The sequence below is a fragment of the Octopus sinensis genome, unplaced genomic scaffold, assembly GCF_006345805.1.
Source record: "Octopus sinensis unplaced genomic scaffold, ASM634580v1 Contig18587_ERROPOS139327, whole genome shotgun sequence".
NCBI classification, from domain to species: domain Eukaryota; kingdom Metazoa; phylum Mollusca; class Cephalopoda; order Octopoda; family Octopodidae; genus Octopus; species Octopus sinensis.
This window is the reverse complement of record NW_021835953.1, coordinates 91,841-108,264: the sequence shown is the minus strand read 5'-3', so window position 1 is coordinate 108,264 and position 16,424 is coordinate 91,841. Positions and strand designations below refer to the sequence as shown.

The 16,424-nt window shown below is 38.5% G+C and overlaps 1 protein-coding gene across 1 annotated transcript in view; it reads left to right on the top strand.

Moving 5' to 3' along the window:
* The window catches only part of LOC118761905 (E3 ubiquitin-protein ligase MIB1-like), a 41,744-nt gene extending 26,101 nt beyond the window's left edge, over window positions 1-15,643 (top strand). Inside the window, exons 6-9 of the mRNA XM_036500093.1 lie at window positions 382-524; window positions 4,724-4,774; window positions 9,393-9,464; window positions 15,174-15,643. Coding sequence (XP_036355986.1) covers window positions 382-524; window positions 4,724-4,774; window positions 9,393-9,464; window positions 15,174-15,373 — 466 coding nt within the window. The 3' untranslated portion in view covers window positions 15,374-15,643. The remainder of the gene's footprint in view (window positions 1-381; window positions 525-4,723; window positions 4,775-9,392; window positions 9,465-15,173) is intronic.
* The last annotated feature ends 781 nt before the right edge of the window (window positions 15,644-16,424 follow it).

The window sequence follows — 16,424 nt, the reverse complement described above, 5'->3', positions numbered from 1 at the left end:
TATAGCAACAATCCTGATACTTATTGATCAGACCTCGTATATAGGCACAAAGTTGTGTACATATATAGTTTTGTTCAGCAGAAATGGAGTCTAGAAGTGAAGTATGGTTTTGGAATATATGTGGTGTACTGCTTTTGTAATATATCAGAGTCAAGACGTATATTTAACAATACCTGTATAAATATATACGTGTGTGTGTCTGCGTAGCACTTATACACACATAAATCTGTCCGAACGTGGTTCTTTAAAATAGAAATTGTGAGACACTCATGGAGGTCACTGCAGAGATTCATAATATTTTGTGCTGTAAACATGTATACCATGTAAATATTGTTATACATGAATGTTATTGATGAAATGTGTTTATATTTTGTTCCATAGAAGTCGCTTGTGTGAAGAGAACATGGCCACCGTGAGACTGCAACCATGGGGAGATCTTGTTCTCTGCGAGAATTGTTCTTCTGAAATGACATTTAAGAGATGCCCCATGTGTCAAGATTACACACTCAGCAAAAGAGAATTTGGTAAGATAATCTTTGGGGCTCTGTTTGTTGTCTTGTTGACCTTATTGTGTGGAATTATGTGCTTCAAGCTTTCGTGTAGACCCAGGTACTTCATATTGGGACAGATTTATGATAGGTGTTCCTGAGGTCTTTTCTTTGTGACAGTATATCTATCACTACATCCACTAAATATTGACTTTATCTAATTTTAAGATCTCACACTGCAAAATGTCTGTCAGGATATGTTGTTTAGGTATGTACCCTGAATGTCTCTTTAGGTATGTACCCTTAATTATAAGAAATTAACAAGATTAAAAATCAAAGTTCTAAGAGTATAAGTATAATGATCATTAACGTTGATTAAATATTAAATTTAGTATTGAACGGTGAACATCTGTTTGCATTTAAACAAAACATTGGTGTTGACATAAAATATAAAGATAGGAATTAAATATGAGTTCCCTGTGTGACTTGATCTCACAAATCCTTGTTTGTAACTATATATAATATACATTTATTACATTGTTTGAACAACATTTACTATCCATATAGTCATTCTTTTTCTCACTCTTGTTAGATTTTAGATGATATTAATGCTAAAAGATCACAGTTTTCTGATTGTTTCACCCTTTGGTCTTGATTGTTGCGTTCAAATTATTTAACGAAAGATAGTCATTGTTATTTGACCAGGAAATGAATTAATCATTAGTATTTGACAGTGGACTTGGTTATATCTTTCTTCGTTTGCTCATGGAACTACCATAATATTAGCTGTGCTGAGACACAATCATATTCATTGTAATGAAGGTTATACGTTCTTTACTCAGATTATATACAATCTATATTGATATCTAGTATTGCACTGTCAAGCACAGTGCCATTGTATCACATATATACCTAATTATCATGATAATTAATAAGCTATAATTCATTAACTCTCTTACATTTGCATGTCTGAAATGTAAACTGATTTTGTCATAGGAACATCGTGTACCCTCACCTTACATTTTATATCTTGTTAGGGATCATGTTGGGGAAGGGTGTATGTAATTTGGCTTGTGGAGATGATTTTTAGGGGTCATATTGTGTGCGGAGTGGAGTGTATGCACATAAAGGACATCTTTATGGGCTCAGTTTTACTTAATCAGAGAGGAATGTTGATTAGTGAATTCTAGAGATGAGAGGACAGTGCCATGCAATAGATTTGGCACAGTTATAAGAAAAGAAAGACGAAGCTAAGAGAAAACTGTCATCAAGTGTTAATTAAACGAGATAATTGCAACATTGTTAGAATATTTAATGTGTTTTTAAAGAGAGAGAGAGAGAGAAAGAGAGAGAGAGGGGTGGATTTAGAAATGTTAGTCTGTTTTATTGTGGACATATTGGGCTATTACATGAGACCACTGTAGAAAGTACAGAAATATTGATCAAAACCATAATGGTCAACTGTTGACCAGTAACGACAGGAATTGAATGTCTCACAATAACAAGATAGAGTTTAATAAAAATAAAGATAAAGAAATTTTATTATTAAATGTAAAACTTGGAAATATTTATTTCAGGGGCTCCAAAGTCTGAGGACAGGTGTGTACGAACAGAGGCTACATGTCAGGAATTAGAGGCTGCATCTCAGGCAATTGCTGAGTATAAAATAATAGTTCCCAATTGATTTCTGTAAGGTTTATTTCCCGGGAGTATATTGTGCTTGAAAGAATAACTGAAAACAGCTTCCTTTCCTAATTTCCAATTGAACGATTATCTGTATAATAATTGTATTAAAGACATCGATTTACTGTGAGTTTATGAAATACCCATTGAGGTTAATGCTGTTGGTAATAATGTTCAAATTAGAAGACACAATAGAGTAAATTTTGTCATTTGGTCACAGAACTCATCATCATCATCATCATCATCATCGTTTAACGTCCGCTTTTATAGTAGCATGGGTCGGACGATTTCACTGGCAAGGCAGTAGGCTGCGCCAGGCTCCAATGGGATCTGGCAAGGTTTCCACATATATATGCCATTCCTAACGCCAACCACTCTGAGAGTGTGGTGGGTGTTTTTTATGTGCCACCGACACAGGAGCCAGTCGGGGTGGGAGCTGGCATCGACCACGTTCGGATGGTGCTTTTTACGTGCCATCGGCACAGGGAACTAGTCAGGTGGCAGTGACAAGGACCTATGCTTCTATGGTACTTATAACGACACAGGAACAGGTGCCAGTCAGGCGGCACTGGCATCGGTCACAACTACAATTTCCATTTTGATTTCGATCTTGAATTGCTTTTGATTTTTTATTTCTGTTATTGCCTGGTGTACTATGCTGAAACGAGGGGTTCAGGAATGATCCCTAGTGAACTCCTACTTCTATCCGGAATTCTTCACTATACTCATTGCCAATCCTCACATTACTACATGGCCTCTTCAACTCGTATAATCGCTCGTCAATCCCTAGTTTCCGCATTAGCTGTAAAAAGATTCTATTAAATATTCCACTGAAATTTCATAAAATCGAGGTTAACGTGGTTGGTAAAATTGATTAATAAGAAGACATTATAGAGTTAATGATGTCTTTTAGGACAGAGAACTAAAATATTTCGTTGTTTATTTGTAAACAGGTGAGTTAACGAGAAAGCTTTTGTTTCTTTTGCTACTAAGGTCTTTCCTAAGTTTTCTCATAGGTTATTGTTGTTGTTATTGTTATGTAGCCAAATGTCTGTCATGATGTTATTTAGGTACGTACTCTGAATGTCTCAGGTCAGAATAACTTTGTTATAGATTAAAGAAATTAAAAATCAAAGCTCTAAGATTATGAGTATAATGATCATTAACGTTGATTAAATATTAAATTTAGTATTGGACGGTGAACATCAGTTTGCATTTAAACAAAACATTGGTGTTGACATAAAATATAAAGATAGGAATTAAATATGAGTTCCCTGTGTGACTTGATCTCACAAACCCTCTTTGTAACTATATATAATATACACTTATTACATTGTTTGAACAATATTTATTATCCATATAGTCATTCTTTTTCTCACTCTTGTTAGATTTTAGATGATATTAATGCTAAAAGAGGCACAGTTTTCTGAGTGTTTCACCCTTTGGTCTTGATTGTTGCGTTCAAATTATTTAATGGAAGTTAGTCATTGTTATTTGACCAGGAAATGAATTAATCATTATTATTTGGCAGTGGACTTGGTTATATCTTTCTTCGTTTGCTCATGGAACTACCATAATATTAGCTGTGCTGAGACACAATCATATTCATAGTAATGAAGGCTATATGTTCTTTACTCAGATTATATACAATCTATATTGATATCTAGTATTGCACCGTCAAGCACAGTGCTATTGTATTACATATATACCCAATTATCAAGATAAATAATTAGCTATAATTCATTAACACTCTTACATTTGTATGTCTGAAATGTAAACTTATTTTGTCATAGGAACATCGTGTACCCTCACCTAACATTTTACACCTTGTTAGGGATCATGGTGGGGAAAGAGTGTATAGTTTCAAGGTTGTTGGGGATGTTTTTTTAGGGGACAGATTGTGTTCAGGGTGGAAGGTATGCACATAAAGGACATGCCTTGATGGCCTCGATGTTACTTAGCCAGTTGGATCTTTTCAAGCACAGAAAATTGCTGATTGTCTCAGTCGTTTTAGTTATCTTCCCGTGTGAAGCTCAGCATCTGAACATCATTTCTCACCACTTTGTCCCATGTCTTCCTCAGTCTTCCTCTTCCTCAGCTTCTCTCCACATTTAGAGATCCGCATCTCTTCATGCTGATCACCTCATCCATATGCATCACATAACCATACTATGAAAGATCTCTCTTTTGAACTCTACATCGGATGACTCTTATACCCAGATTTTCTCTTAAGACATTTCCACTGTGACTTACCTGAACACTGATGTTGTACATCCAGTGGAGCATGCTGGCTTCATTTGTCTCCGACCCTTTGCATGTCTTCTATCTTCACAGCCTATCTTTCATTATTGTGTTGTACATTTGTCCGTACACAAGTCTCATACAATCTGCTTTACACTCTTAGGGAGAAGCCCTTCGTTACCTACAGAGTGGGGGGATTTGGGACGGTTAATCTTGACTATTGGTTATAGGAATATTTCACAATTATAAAATATCGATGTTCATTAAAGAAATTTTACTATAAATTATAATCTTGGAAATATTTATTTCAGCAAGGCCAATATTTGAAGACAAAGAGGTCCAGACAGTAGAAGAACCACGTGGTGAGTATAGAATGACATTCCATAATTGATTTCTATAAATTTTAGCTTTTACTGAGCTATTTTGGTCAATAGAATGACCGAGAACAGGTTTCACTGCTAGATTTCATTGAATGCTTAGCTATAAAGAAATTCTGTTCTTCTACAACAACACGAATATCCAATAAATGTACTTTATGCAAACATCTGTTACTCATTCACTCGCAGAAAGAAAGATAGAAAAATTAAATATAAACACTGAAACGGTTCTCTCCCGTTAAGGAGAATATTCGCCCTGTTTGTCATCTCATTGTACTCATTCATTCTCTCTCTCTCACTCATGCTCTTTCTCTCCGTCTTTTCAAGAAAGATGCTGGTTAAAAGTTTCAATACAATAAATGATATCATCTTCATCTTTTCTCATCTGCTCTCCATGCTCCCATACACTAGGTGGGTCATCACTGTCCAAGTCAGTTGTATTTGAAATTACTGCCAACCGTCATTTGTTGAGGAAAACATCTCACTTAAACATTGCAGCTTTTCTAAGGTGGTAGACCCTTTCTAACCCCAACCACTTTATAAAGGGTCCTGGGTATATTTTATTGTCGCACAAGCATTAGAAATTATCATCAATTTCCCAACAATATCAAACGTTCCTTTCAAACTTGTGGTGTCATCTTTCCTAGTTTCCACCAACCACTTCCTAGTGTATTCTGGGAGCATTTAATTATAGCACAAATAGTAATGAAGTTGTGTTACATTCTATATAATTAGACGGTCCTCACTACTCTATGATGTTTTGGTTCACTGAATCTGATGACATTTTCAGAAGGTGAGAAGGGAATGTGATGACAAAAGAATCAGGATGTGGGGAGAGAAATTTGCAATACCCCCTCTCCCGGCTGTGGGGTCTTTGTCTTACATGTCTTTTGGATAAATATGCCAGTACTTGTGCTTTATAAAAAGGGGCCACTTTCACTCTGTGAGGTGGTTGGCATTATTAAGGGCATCCTACCATAGAAAACCATGCCAAAAAAACCATCTGGGGCCTGGTGCAGTTGTCTGGCTTGTCAGATCCTGTCAAGATTTCCAACCCATTCCAGCATGGAAAACAAACTTTGAATGTTCATGATGATGATGATGATGATGATGCTGTCTTCCAGTAACTCATCATAATTCTTTGTCTTAGATTGTTACAGTAGTTTCCTATCTGGTATAACATATTAGCTCAGTATAATAATATCGATTGTGAAAACCGGTTCAGTGATTTTGATAACATTCATATTGAACAGAGAACATATGTTCACATTTGAACAAAACATTGATGTTAACATATGCAATACATAGAAAGGAATGAACGTATGAGATTCCAGTGTGACTTGAACTCACAACTCTTTTCTAACTATATATATATAATTATAGCTTGATACGGTGTTTGAATAACGTTTACTGTCCATATAGACATCGTTATACTGACAATTGTTGGCTTTGAGATGGTTTCAATTGTAAGAGAGTCACTGTTTTCAGTCTTTCCCATTTTGGTTTTACTTCCGACTTGATTGTTATGTTGAAATTAGATCATGGAACCTGGTCATTGTTATTTGACCAAGAAAAGAATTCATCATTAGTATTCGGTACTGGAAATGGTTACATTTTTCTATGGTTTCTCATGGAACTACCATAATATCAACTGTGCTGAGACACAACCATAATAATTGTAACAAATGTCACATGTTCTTCACACAGATTTTATACAATCTATATTGATAGTTAGTGTTTATACGCTGCATTAACATGATAACTAATCAGCTATCATTCATTAACTCTCTTAAACTTGTCTGTCTGAAAGTTCCATAGCATTATCTTGTATCCTCATCTGATATTTTACACCTTGTTACCCTCAAAATAAACATAACTTTTACATGGGTACACAACCACATCCCTACGAACTAGTTTTTACAGCTGTATGCCCTTCCCAAAATAATAAAGTATTGATTATCAATAACTATAATGAAATTATACTATAAAACGTAAAACTTGAAAATATTCATTTCAAAGACTCCAACTTCTGTGAAGGATGCCTTGACAACATCACAGCCAGTTGGTGAGTAGCAAATAACAGTACCTCATAGATTTCTATAAATTTAACCTTCACCTGAGCATTTGTAGTTTATCAGAATGACTGAAGACAAGATCCATTCCTAATTTACATCTGAAATATTAGCTGTATAATAATTCTATTAGACATTTTGATATCAATGGAATTTCACAAAATATCCAATGGGGTTGGCATGGTTCGGAAAATGGATAATTTAAAAGACAATAGAATTAATACTGTATTTTGAAACGGAGGACTAAAATATGTAGTTACTAAGTTTACTGATAAGTTATTGCTGTTGTTGCTATTTAGGCAAATATCTCTCATAATGTGACAGATTTAGAATGAAATGTGTTCCTTGTGTGAACACCCTGCCTTTTTTTTTTTTCACTGATAATAAATTTATCATTACATCCCCTAAACATTGTCTTTATCCATGTAAAAGTATTAGGTTTGATGTTGAGACAACCGTCTCTCTCTCTCTCTCTCTCTCTCTCTCTCTCTCTCTCTCTCTCTCTCTCTCTCTCTCTCCAAGATAGACACTGATGACCCTCATCATTTATCTTCTGATTTCTATGCTCCTATCGATTGGATGGATGATTCCTATCCATGTCAGTTCTTATTAACAAATACTGTCCGCCTTGATTGGATGAGGAACACATTCCGGCTTTTCTATGGTGATGTGCCTTTCCTAACATCAACCTCTTTAAAAAGGGCCTTGGGCACAATTTTGTCCAAAAGCTCTAGAAAAATGATCATGTCAACAAAATTAAACGCTCCTCTTTAACTTCTACAAGGAAATTCTGTTTGCAGATACTGAGAACAGAAAGCTAAAATACAATAAAGATGAACTGGATGGATATATGCAGGAGATCCAAAGCAAAAGCAATGATTCCCATTCATAGACAGTTTGAAATGTCCATTGAAACCAGCAATCAAATACCGATTGATTAGTTCCGACTAATTTCAACATTGAATATAAATGGCAAGATTTACAAGGTTTTATTCACAAAGAGATCAACTGTAAATCTACAGAATAATGAATATGGGACTAAAAGTATCTCGAAGACTGGAATCCTCTGGCATTCCTGGCTGGGTGGAACATGTGTCTTAAATCTAGGATTTGATACAAGACGGAAAGAAGAATAAAAGGGATTGAATGTTGTGTGATTTGATCTAGTTTATGGTTCTCTAGCAAATAAATTGTTGATGGAAGCAGTGGACCTGTTTTATATATGAGAAAAGATTAAAGATCTGATGAGGAGCTGCTATAACAATTTCAATATACAGTTCATGAGGAAAACTTTCTCGGCAGACTGGTGGCATTTTGAAACGGGAATTGCTGTAGTTTCTACAATATCAGTCATTTGGTTTGTGATTGTTATGGAGATGTTACTTAAATCAGCAGATTGATAAGAAATGGCTCAAAGGAAAACACTCGAGAAGACATTAAGGGATTACATAACAATAGTAACAACAAGTAAAAAGGATATGCAAATAGTTCTGGATTAACTGGGTAGACTGAGGAACTTGGTGAAGAATGTGGTTCAATGCAAATGAGTAATGCAGCCCGTCATTTGTGAAAGGTCAGCAGAAACAAGTGAAGGTCAAAATAGCAGGAGAAACCCTGATGAAGTTTAAAGGGAAACTTGAAAAACTATTACGACGATGGTAAACTACCTAATTTTGCAATAAGAGTAAAGGCATTGAGATCATGTCACAGAACAAAGAAATAAATATGCCAAACATTCTGGAAAATAAAAGATTTGGCGCTCGCACTTTGTATTCCCGTCTTTCTTATATATTTTTGAGTATCAGTCCTTTTGTACCATTTCAGATGTCTTCCCTGCAATAATGTGTAGATGTTCAGTTGTATGTAGTGAATGGGGTTTTGTACAAGTGTACAGTGTTTTAGGACACCTGATATCACTTTTTATTTCATCTGTGGAGAACTGATCATTGCTCACCTTTATTAAGGAGTCTTAGAATATTCCCTGCACCAGATAATGACCAGGTGAACTGGGATGTGGGATGATAAAATTCAAGATTTCTAACAGCAAAGAGAACAGGTATTACGTTTATTTTACTTGAAGTGGTGTGTCATGCATTTGTGACGAAATCTTTGGATGATATTGGACTTTAGCAGAAGATTAGGAGAATGGTGGTTAGTGAAATCTAGAGTTCAGAGGACAGTCACGTGTCATAGATTTGGTACAGATATATGAAAGGAGAGAGAGAACTATGAGAAGAAGCAGTCTCATGAAATGATAATTAAATGAAATAATTGCAACATTGTTAGATTATGTAGGATGTCTCTGTTAAAGAGAAACAAGGTTTCGGAAAGTTAGTCTATTTTGTTGCGGGCCTAAATATTGAGCTATTACATGGTCCCACAATGGAAAGTATAAAAATACTGAGCAAAACCCTAGTGGTCACCAGCCAACCACTGATGATAACAATGTCCCACAACAATAAACTACAGAATATTTATAGAGATAAATAAGTTTTACAATAAATTATAAAACTTGGAAATATTTATTTCAGAGAGTCCAGTTCTGAAGGAGAGGGATCTTCTGAGAGTGGCTAAGAGGTTAGGACGTGATTGGTGGCAAGTGGGTGAGTATATTTGATTTCTATATATTTTACTTTCACCTGATCTATTTTATTTGTCAGAATGAATGAGAACAAGTTACATTCCTCATTTCCAATTGATAGGTTATCTGTATGACAATTTTATTTACGATATTCCTGATCATCATCATCGTTTAACGTCTGCTTTCCATGCTAGCATGGGTTGGACGGTTCAACTGGGGTCTGGCAAGCTCGAAGGCTGCACCAGGCCAGTCAGATATGGCAGTGTTTCTACAGCTGGATGCCCTTCCTAACGCCAACCACTCCGAGAGTGTAGTGGGTGATTTTATGTGCCACCGACACAGGAGCCAGGCGAGGCTGGCAGACGGCCACGCTCAGATGGTGTTTTTATGTGCCACCGACACAGGTGCCAGACGAGGCTGGCAGACGGCCACGCTCGGATGGTGTTTTTATGTGCCACCGACACAGGTGCCAGACGAGGCTGGCGAACGGCCACGCTCGGATGGTGCTTGTTACGTGCCCTCAGCACGGAGGCCAGTCGATGCGGTACTGGCTACGGTCACGCTCCGATGGTTTTCTTATGTGCCACCGGCACTGGTACCACAAGGATACAAATTCCATTGATGTTCATCTATTTTGATTTGGTTTGATTTGATTTGATTTGATTTGATTTTCAATTGCCTCAACAGGTCTTCACAAGTGTCACAAGAAGGAAGGTATGCACAGGTGGACTGACTACGTCCCAGGTAGGGGCCACGGGTTATGGCTTCACTAGTCTTGCCGGGTCTTCTCACGCACAGCATACTTCCATAGGTCTTGGTCTCTAGTCATTTCCATAGTGAGACCTAACGTTCGAAGGTCGTGCTTCACCACCTCGTCCCAGGTTTTCCTGGGTCTACCTCTTCCACGGGTTCCCTCAACTACTAGGGATTGGCACTTTCTCACACACCTATCTTCATCCATTCTCGCCACATGACCATACCAACGCAATCGTCTCTCTTGCACACCACAACTGATGCTTCTTAGGTACAAAATTTCTCTCAAGGTACTAACGCTCTGTCGAGTAAGTACACTGACATTACACATCCATCGGAGCATACTGGGTTCATTCCTCACGAGCTTACGCATGTCCTCAGCAGTCACGGCCCATGTTTCACTGCCATGTAGCATGGCTGTTCGTACACATGCATCATACAGTCTGCCTTTTACTCTGAGCGAGAGGCCTTTAGTCACCAGCAGAGGTAAGAGCTCCCTAAACTTTGCCCAGGCTATTCTTATTCTAGCAGTTACACTTTCAGCGCACCCACCCCTACTACTGACTTGGTCACCTAGATAACGGAAGCTATCAACTACTTCTAATTTTTCCCCCTGGGAAGTGACGGAAGTTGTTTTCTGCAGATTTTCGGAGGTCAATGCTCCCGAGCATCTGCCACATACAAAAACTATCTTCCCAGTTAGCCTACCTTTGACATTGCTGCACCTCTTGTGTGTCCATAGCTTTCACTGGGTACATCTTATAGAGTTTCTACCTACACCTTTTCTACAGATCGAGCAGGGCCATCTTCCTGAGGATATTTGTGGATTGTCTACCTTTCTACTTATTAGTACTTTGGTTTTAGCTAGGTCGACTCTAAGGCCCCTCGATTCTAAACCCTCCTTCCACACCTGGAACTTCTCCTCCAGTTCTGATAGTGACTCAGCAATTAGAGCGAGGTCGTCAGCATAGAGGAGCTCCCAGGGGTAACCTGTCTTGAATTCCTCCACAATTGCCTGGAGGACTATGATAAATAGGAGGGGGCTGAGTACTGAACCCTGGTGGACCCCAACCTCTACTTTGAATTCTTCTGTGTACATGTTGCCAACCCTAACCTTACTTACGGCATCTCTGTACATGGCTTGTACAGCCCTCATCAGCCATTCATCTATCCCTAGTTTCCTCATTGACCACCAGATAAGGGATCGGTGGACCCTATCAAAAGCTTTCTCCATGTCAACGAAAGCCAGGTACAGGGGCTTATCTTTGGCTAGGTATTTCTCCTGCAGCTGCCTTACCAGGAATATAGCATCAGTGGTGCTTTTCCCTGGCACGAACCCAAACTGCATCTCATCTAAACTAACTCTCTCTCTAATTAGTTGGGCTATGACCCTCTCCGTAACCTTCATTACCTGATCCAACAGCTTGATACCTCTGTAATTATTTGTATCTAGGGCATCACCTTTACCTTTGTAGCAGTTGACTAGTATGCTGCTACACCAGTCATTGGGTATGACTCCTTCGTGTATCACCTGGTTGACTATACGGGTGACTAGGTTATAGCCGACACTACCAGATATTTTGAGCATCTCTGCAGTGATTCCTGATGGGCCTGGGGCTTTCCCTGTCTTCATGCTTCTAATTGCCTTAGCTACCACGGAACTATCAACTCGGATAGCTGGTCCCTCTGTTGGGTCAACATTCGGCAGACTCTCTTTATCCCATTCATTTTCTTTATTCAGCAACCTTTCATAGTGGCATCTCCAAACCTCTCTCTTTGCATCCTCATTTAGCGCAAGTGAACCATCATCCATGCGAACACACTTCTCTCCTACCACATCACGATTCTCTCTCACACACTGTCTTGCAACACGAAATACCTCAAGTCTTTCATCCTCACGGCTCAGAACATTGGCAAATTTTTTCTTATCCGCTTCCCCTCTGGCTAAATAAACCTGTCTCCTAGCTTCCCTTTTGGCTGTCTGATACGATTCCCTGCTACCACCGTTCTTCCAGTCCTTCCAAGCCTGTCTCTTTTGTCTAATAGCCCTGTCAACCACGGTGTTCCACCACCATGTTACTCTGGGTCGAGATGGTACTTTGCTCCATCCACAGATCTGTTCAGTAGCTGTCAGCAGATTGTCTCGTAGGAATCGCCAGTTATCTTCCACGTTAAGTGAAGCTATATCCCCTTCTATTTCGTCAAAGGCTTCGAGTAGTATGTCTCTAAATATCTGTCCATTTGCAGGATCATTAAGCTTCCAGACCCTTCTCCTCCAAGCTGGTCTTCTTCTGGGCAACCATTTAACTCTGATCCTGATGTCGCTAACTACTAATCTATGTTGAGGAGTACATTCTTCGCCTGGAAAGGTTTTGGCATTTATAATCAGCCCTCTTTCCCTTTTTCTGGCAAGGATGTAGTCAATCTGGCTGGTGTGTCTGCCAGAACGGTAGGTGACTAGGTGAGAGGTGGGTTTCCTGAAGTTGGTATTGCAGACCATAAGGTCATTTGCATCGCAGAACTCCAGCAGCCTGGTTCCCTCCTCATTACGAGAGCCAAAACCGTAGCCTCCATGGACGCCATGGAAGCCCCCGACATGTCGTCCAACATGTCCATTGAAATCACCTGCCACTAAAAGAAGGTCACTGTCATTTGTCAACGAGGTAGTCCGCAATAGGGTGTCATAGAATTGGTCTTTTTGCCCTTCCGGTAGCCCTGGTTGAGGGGCATATGCCGAGATGATGGTAGCTGTCCTATGGTGTAGGACTAATCTAATTTTAATTACTCTGTCACTTACTCTGACTACCTCGATTACCTTACCTACCCATTTCTCCGCAAGAAGTATACCCACGCCCCCGACCCCGTCAGTGTTCCCTGCCCAGAAAATCTTGTACCTGTGTTCCTTGCCTGTGAGGAGCCTAGCGGAACCTTCTCTCCACCTTACTTCCTGGATACAGCATACATCCACACGTCTCCGTTCAAGCAGCTCTACAATCTCTCCAGACCTACCTTTCAATGTGCCAACATTGAGTGTGCCAACATTGAGTGTGCCAACTCTGAGGGTTTAGGAGGTGTGGGCATCTGAGACCCTGGGATGAGGGACAGCCATGTCATGTACCTGAAAAGAAAGCTTGCATTTGACAGATCTCATATGGAAACACTAGACTACAACCTGCATACATTTCACAATTTTTTGCGCTATATGATCAGATAAACCCTACATAGGTGCTAGTGGGGGAGGGGGTAGTTAAGTAAGGCAGGGGTAGAACTTCCGGTATTGGTGGAGGGGGTGGGAGGGCGGTCGAGAAAATCGGCAGCTAGTTTGAATACTATATTTGAGGGGAAAAATAATTAGATAAATGAATGAAAGCCAGAGAGAGAATGAAAATAGATAAATAATAAAAAATACGATATGATATATGATACGAGGGGGCATAAGGAGAATGGAATAAACAACGAAGATGGTGCTGAAAGAAAAGATAAACTTTAAAAATGCATGAAGACGCCATGTTTTAGAGATAGAGAAACGAAAGGGGAACAGATCATTTCAAAGAATATCAACTGAGGTTAGCATGGTTGGTAATAATGGATAAACTAGAAAACAGAAATGGCATTTAATATTATCTTTTGGAAGAGGGAACTAAAATATATTGTTTAAGGGTAAACAGGTGAGTGAATTTGTTTTACATTTTCTTTAGGTTCACTGTTAGGTTATTGTAATGAAGGACAAGTACCAAAGTTAACATCTAAAACAAAGCATCTTTCTTCAAACAGAAGACTTTGAGTTTGGTTCTTCTTGCAGCCATTATTTATTGGGTTATTGTGTTGGAAGCTGATAATTCCAATTTATCTTGCAATTTTGCAATGACTTTACCACATGACATATGTCTGTAAATGCTTCAATAAAAAGAGATTTAATAAAGGTGACACAGTGAAATCCTATCATTCTCCTCAGGCGAAAACAGAGAATTCCTTTAAGGGAATTTACCAGAAAATGAACATGCACAAGTCAAGCCGAACTGGAGGTGGCATCTCTCATTGAGACTGACATAATAATAACTGAATAGGCTCTTTAGAATTGATCGAACCTGGAGTTCATTGGAGAAGTTTGAAATGGGATTGAATTTGACTTAGAATTATCGACTGTTGGACAATCACTGATCATTCAATTTCCAGTGTCCTCTTGAGAACTTTTCAAGGTAGTAGATGGCACAGAGGGACAGTACTTTCATGACCCTTTGAATACCAGGTCTGAAATCTACCAGAATAAGACAGATATATGGGATTCTTCTAAAGGGTCTTTGGAGTAATGTTACTCAAAAGGATTTATAGTTCAGAGATCTGGGTGTCTCTCCAGATTGAACCACGTCTCCTCCACATCTGTGGTACCTCGGACATGTGATCAGGGTGTTGCAGAAATGAATTACAGGACAGGTTCTCAAAGTCAAACCAATGGAACAGGATACCGAGGGGGAGGCCAAGAAAGAAATGGTTGGATGATATCCATAGTCTTAGTTCTTCACATCATAGAATACAAGCAGAATGTCTAATGATGGATGCTTCTGATAGGACCCTATGGAGAAGGTGTCTGAGGACTCTTTCCCCACAGCCCTTTCAAGAATATTGAGCAGAGGAAATGAATGGATCATATGCTTTCACTGTTAGAGGTCAATGTTAATTCTTGAGGTTCTGATATACTTTTGCCTTCACAAAAGTTTTCCTACCCTCGTTTACCATATATTTTCTCAAGTATAATTTTTAATTAATTTTCTTTAAAAATCTCGTTTAATTCAAACTCTTTGTTATTTTTGTCAATAGAAAACAATGTCTTATATTTTTCATGTTTCTTTGCTATTTCTTTTTTTATTTCTCTATTGATAAAGTTTGTTTGTTATATTCATAACAACCTACAGTACACAGCGTTTTATGTTATTGTCAATGTTGTTGCATTTATTTCTTATTGTTGTGTCTTTTGCAGCTATTTTTTTAGAAGTTGATACAACTGAACTGAAAATTGATGACGAGTCTATTGTCACTGTAAAACAAGGCTACCTGATGCTTAACGAATGGTTAAAAAATTGCGACCCAGAAACACGGACACACGCAACATTAAGTGCAGCTCTTGAAGAAGCTGAATGTTTCACTGCGATGGAATGTCTGTCATTAGACGCAAAGTAAATTTCTGTGTTACTGTTGTTGTTTAGCCTCAGATTAACCTTGACCAAACAGAGACTTATGATCAAACGCATTCCAGCCAGGACCATCATGCCTATTTCCAAAGAGAACCCACAACCACATTGTTCAATATGCCCTTCTGTACAGTGGTATCGTGTGAATTTAGCTACTAATTCTAGCAGGTATATCAACGACATAGTGATCCATTCACTGGTTTGGCTCCTTTGTTAAAAAATCACATTAAAATAAAGACAAACTTTGAAATGTTCATTTATTGTTGTTTCTGTTGTTGTATATCTAATCCCCTCCTTAAACAACCCCATTGTTATATAGACAGCTTTAATATCTTCTGATATATTGATAGTTATCTACCTTCATGTTTATCTGAGAGTAGAATGCCTGGTATATATATATATATATTGATGTCTTTTCCCTCTATATATCCTATAGAGATAGTATTTCTATATAATACATGATGTGTCTAAGGATATATCTCACTTTGTCCTGTTGTGGTTTAAGACAGGCCTCTCCAAAGTGGCGGTGGTTGAATAAAAATTCAGGTTGTGAGCGAGAGAAAATCATTTTCTCAACCCTTCATATTAAACTAGGACTAATGAAGTAATATATCGAAGCTCTTAATGTGGAGAGTAGCTGTTTCAAATTCATATGTTTAGCATTTCCTGTGTTATGATAAAATAATGGATGGTGTTTTTTGATGGGTCACAAATCCGAAAGTTAATGAAATGCCAGACATTCTCGTGCTCGATGACTGACGTAGAAAAAGAGCATGGGACTCATTTGTGGCTGTTGTGAAAGGATTTGTAGCGAGTGAAAAAGGTTGAAAACTACAAGGATGCCCCAGCTTTGCTTAAACTCCGAAAGAGACTTAGACAGACAGACAGACATCTAGACGTCATGACACAAGAGGATGCATATTCTGGCGCTTAGAGCCATCTTTTCCGGCACCGTTCAGTTTTGATCGTTTCCCGAGTGATTCACGTCACCGATGTCGTCGGATGATACTAAGTTCTTGACACCGAGCTACACCACGCCT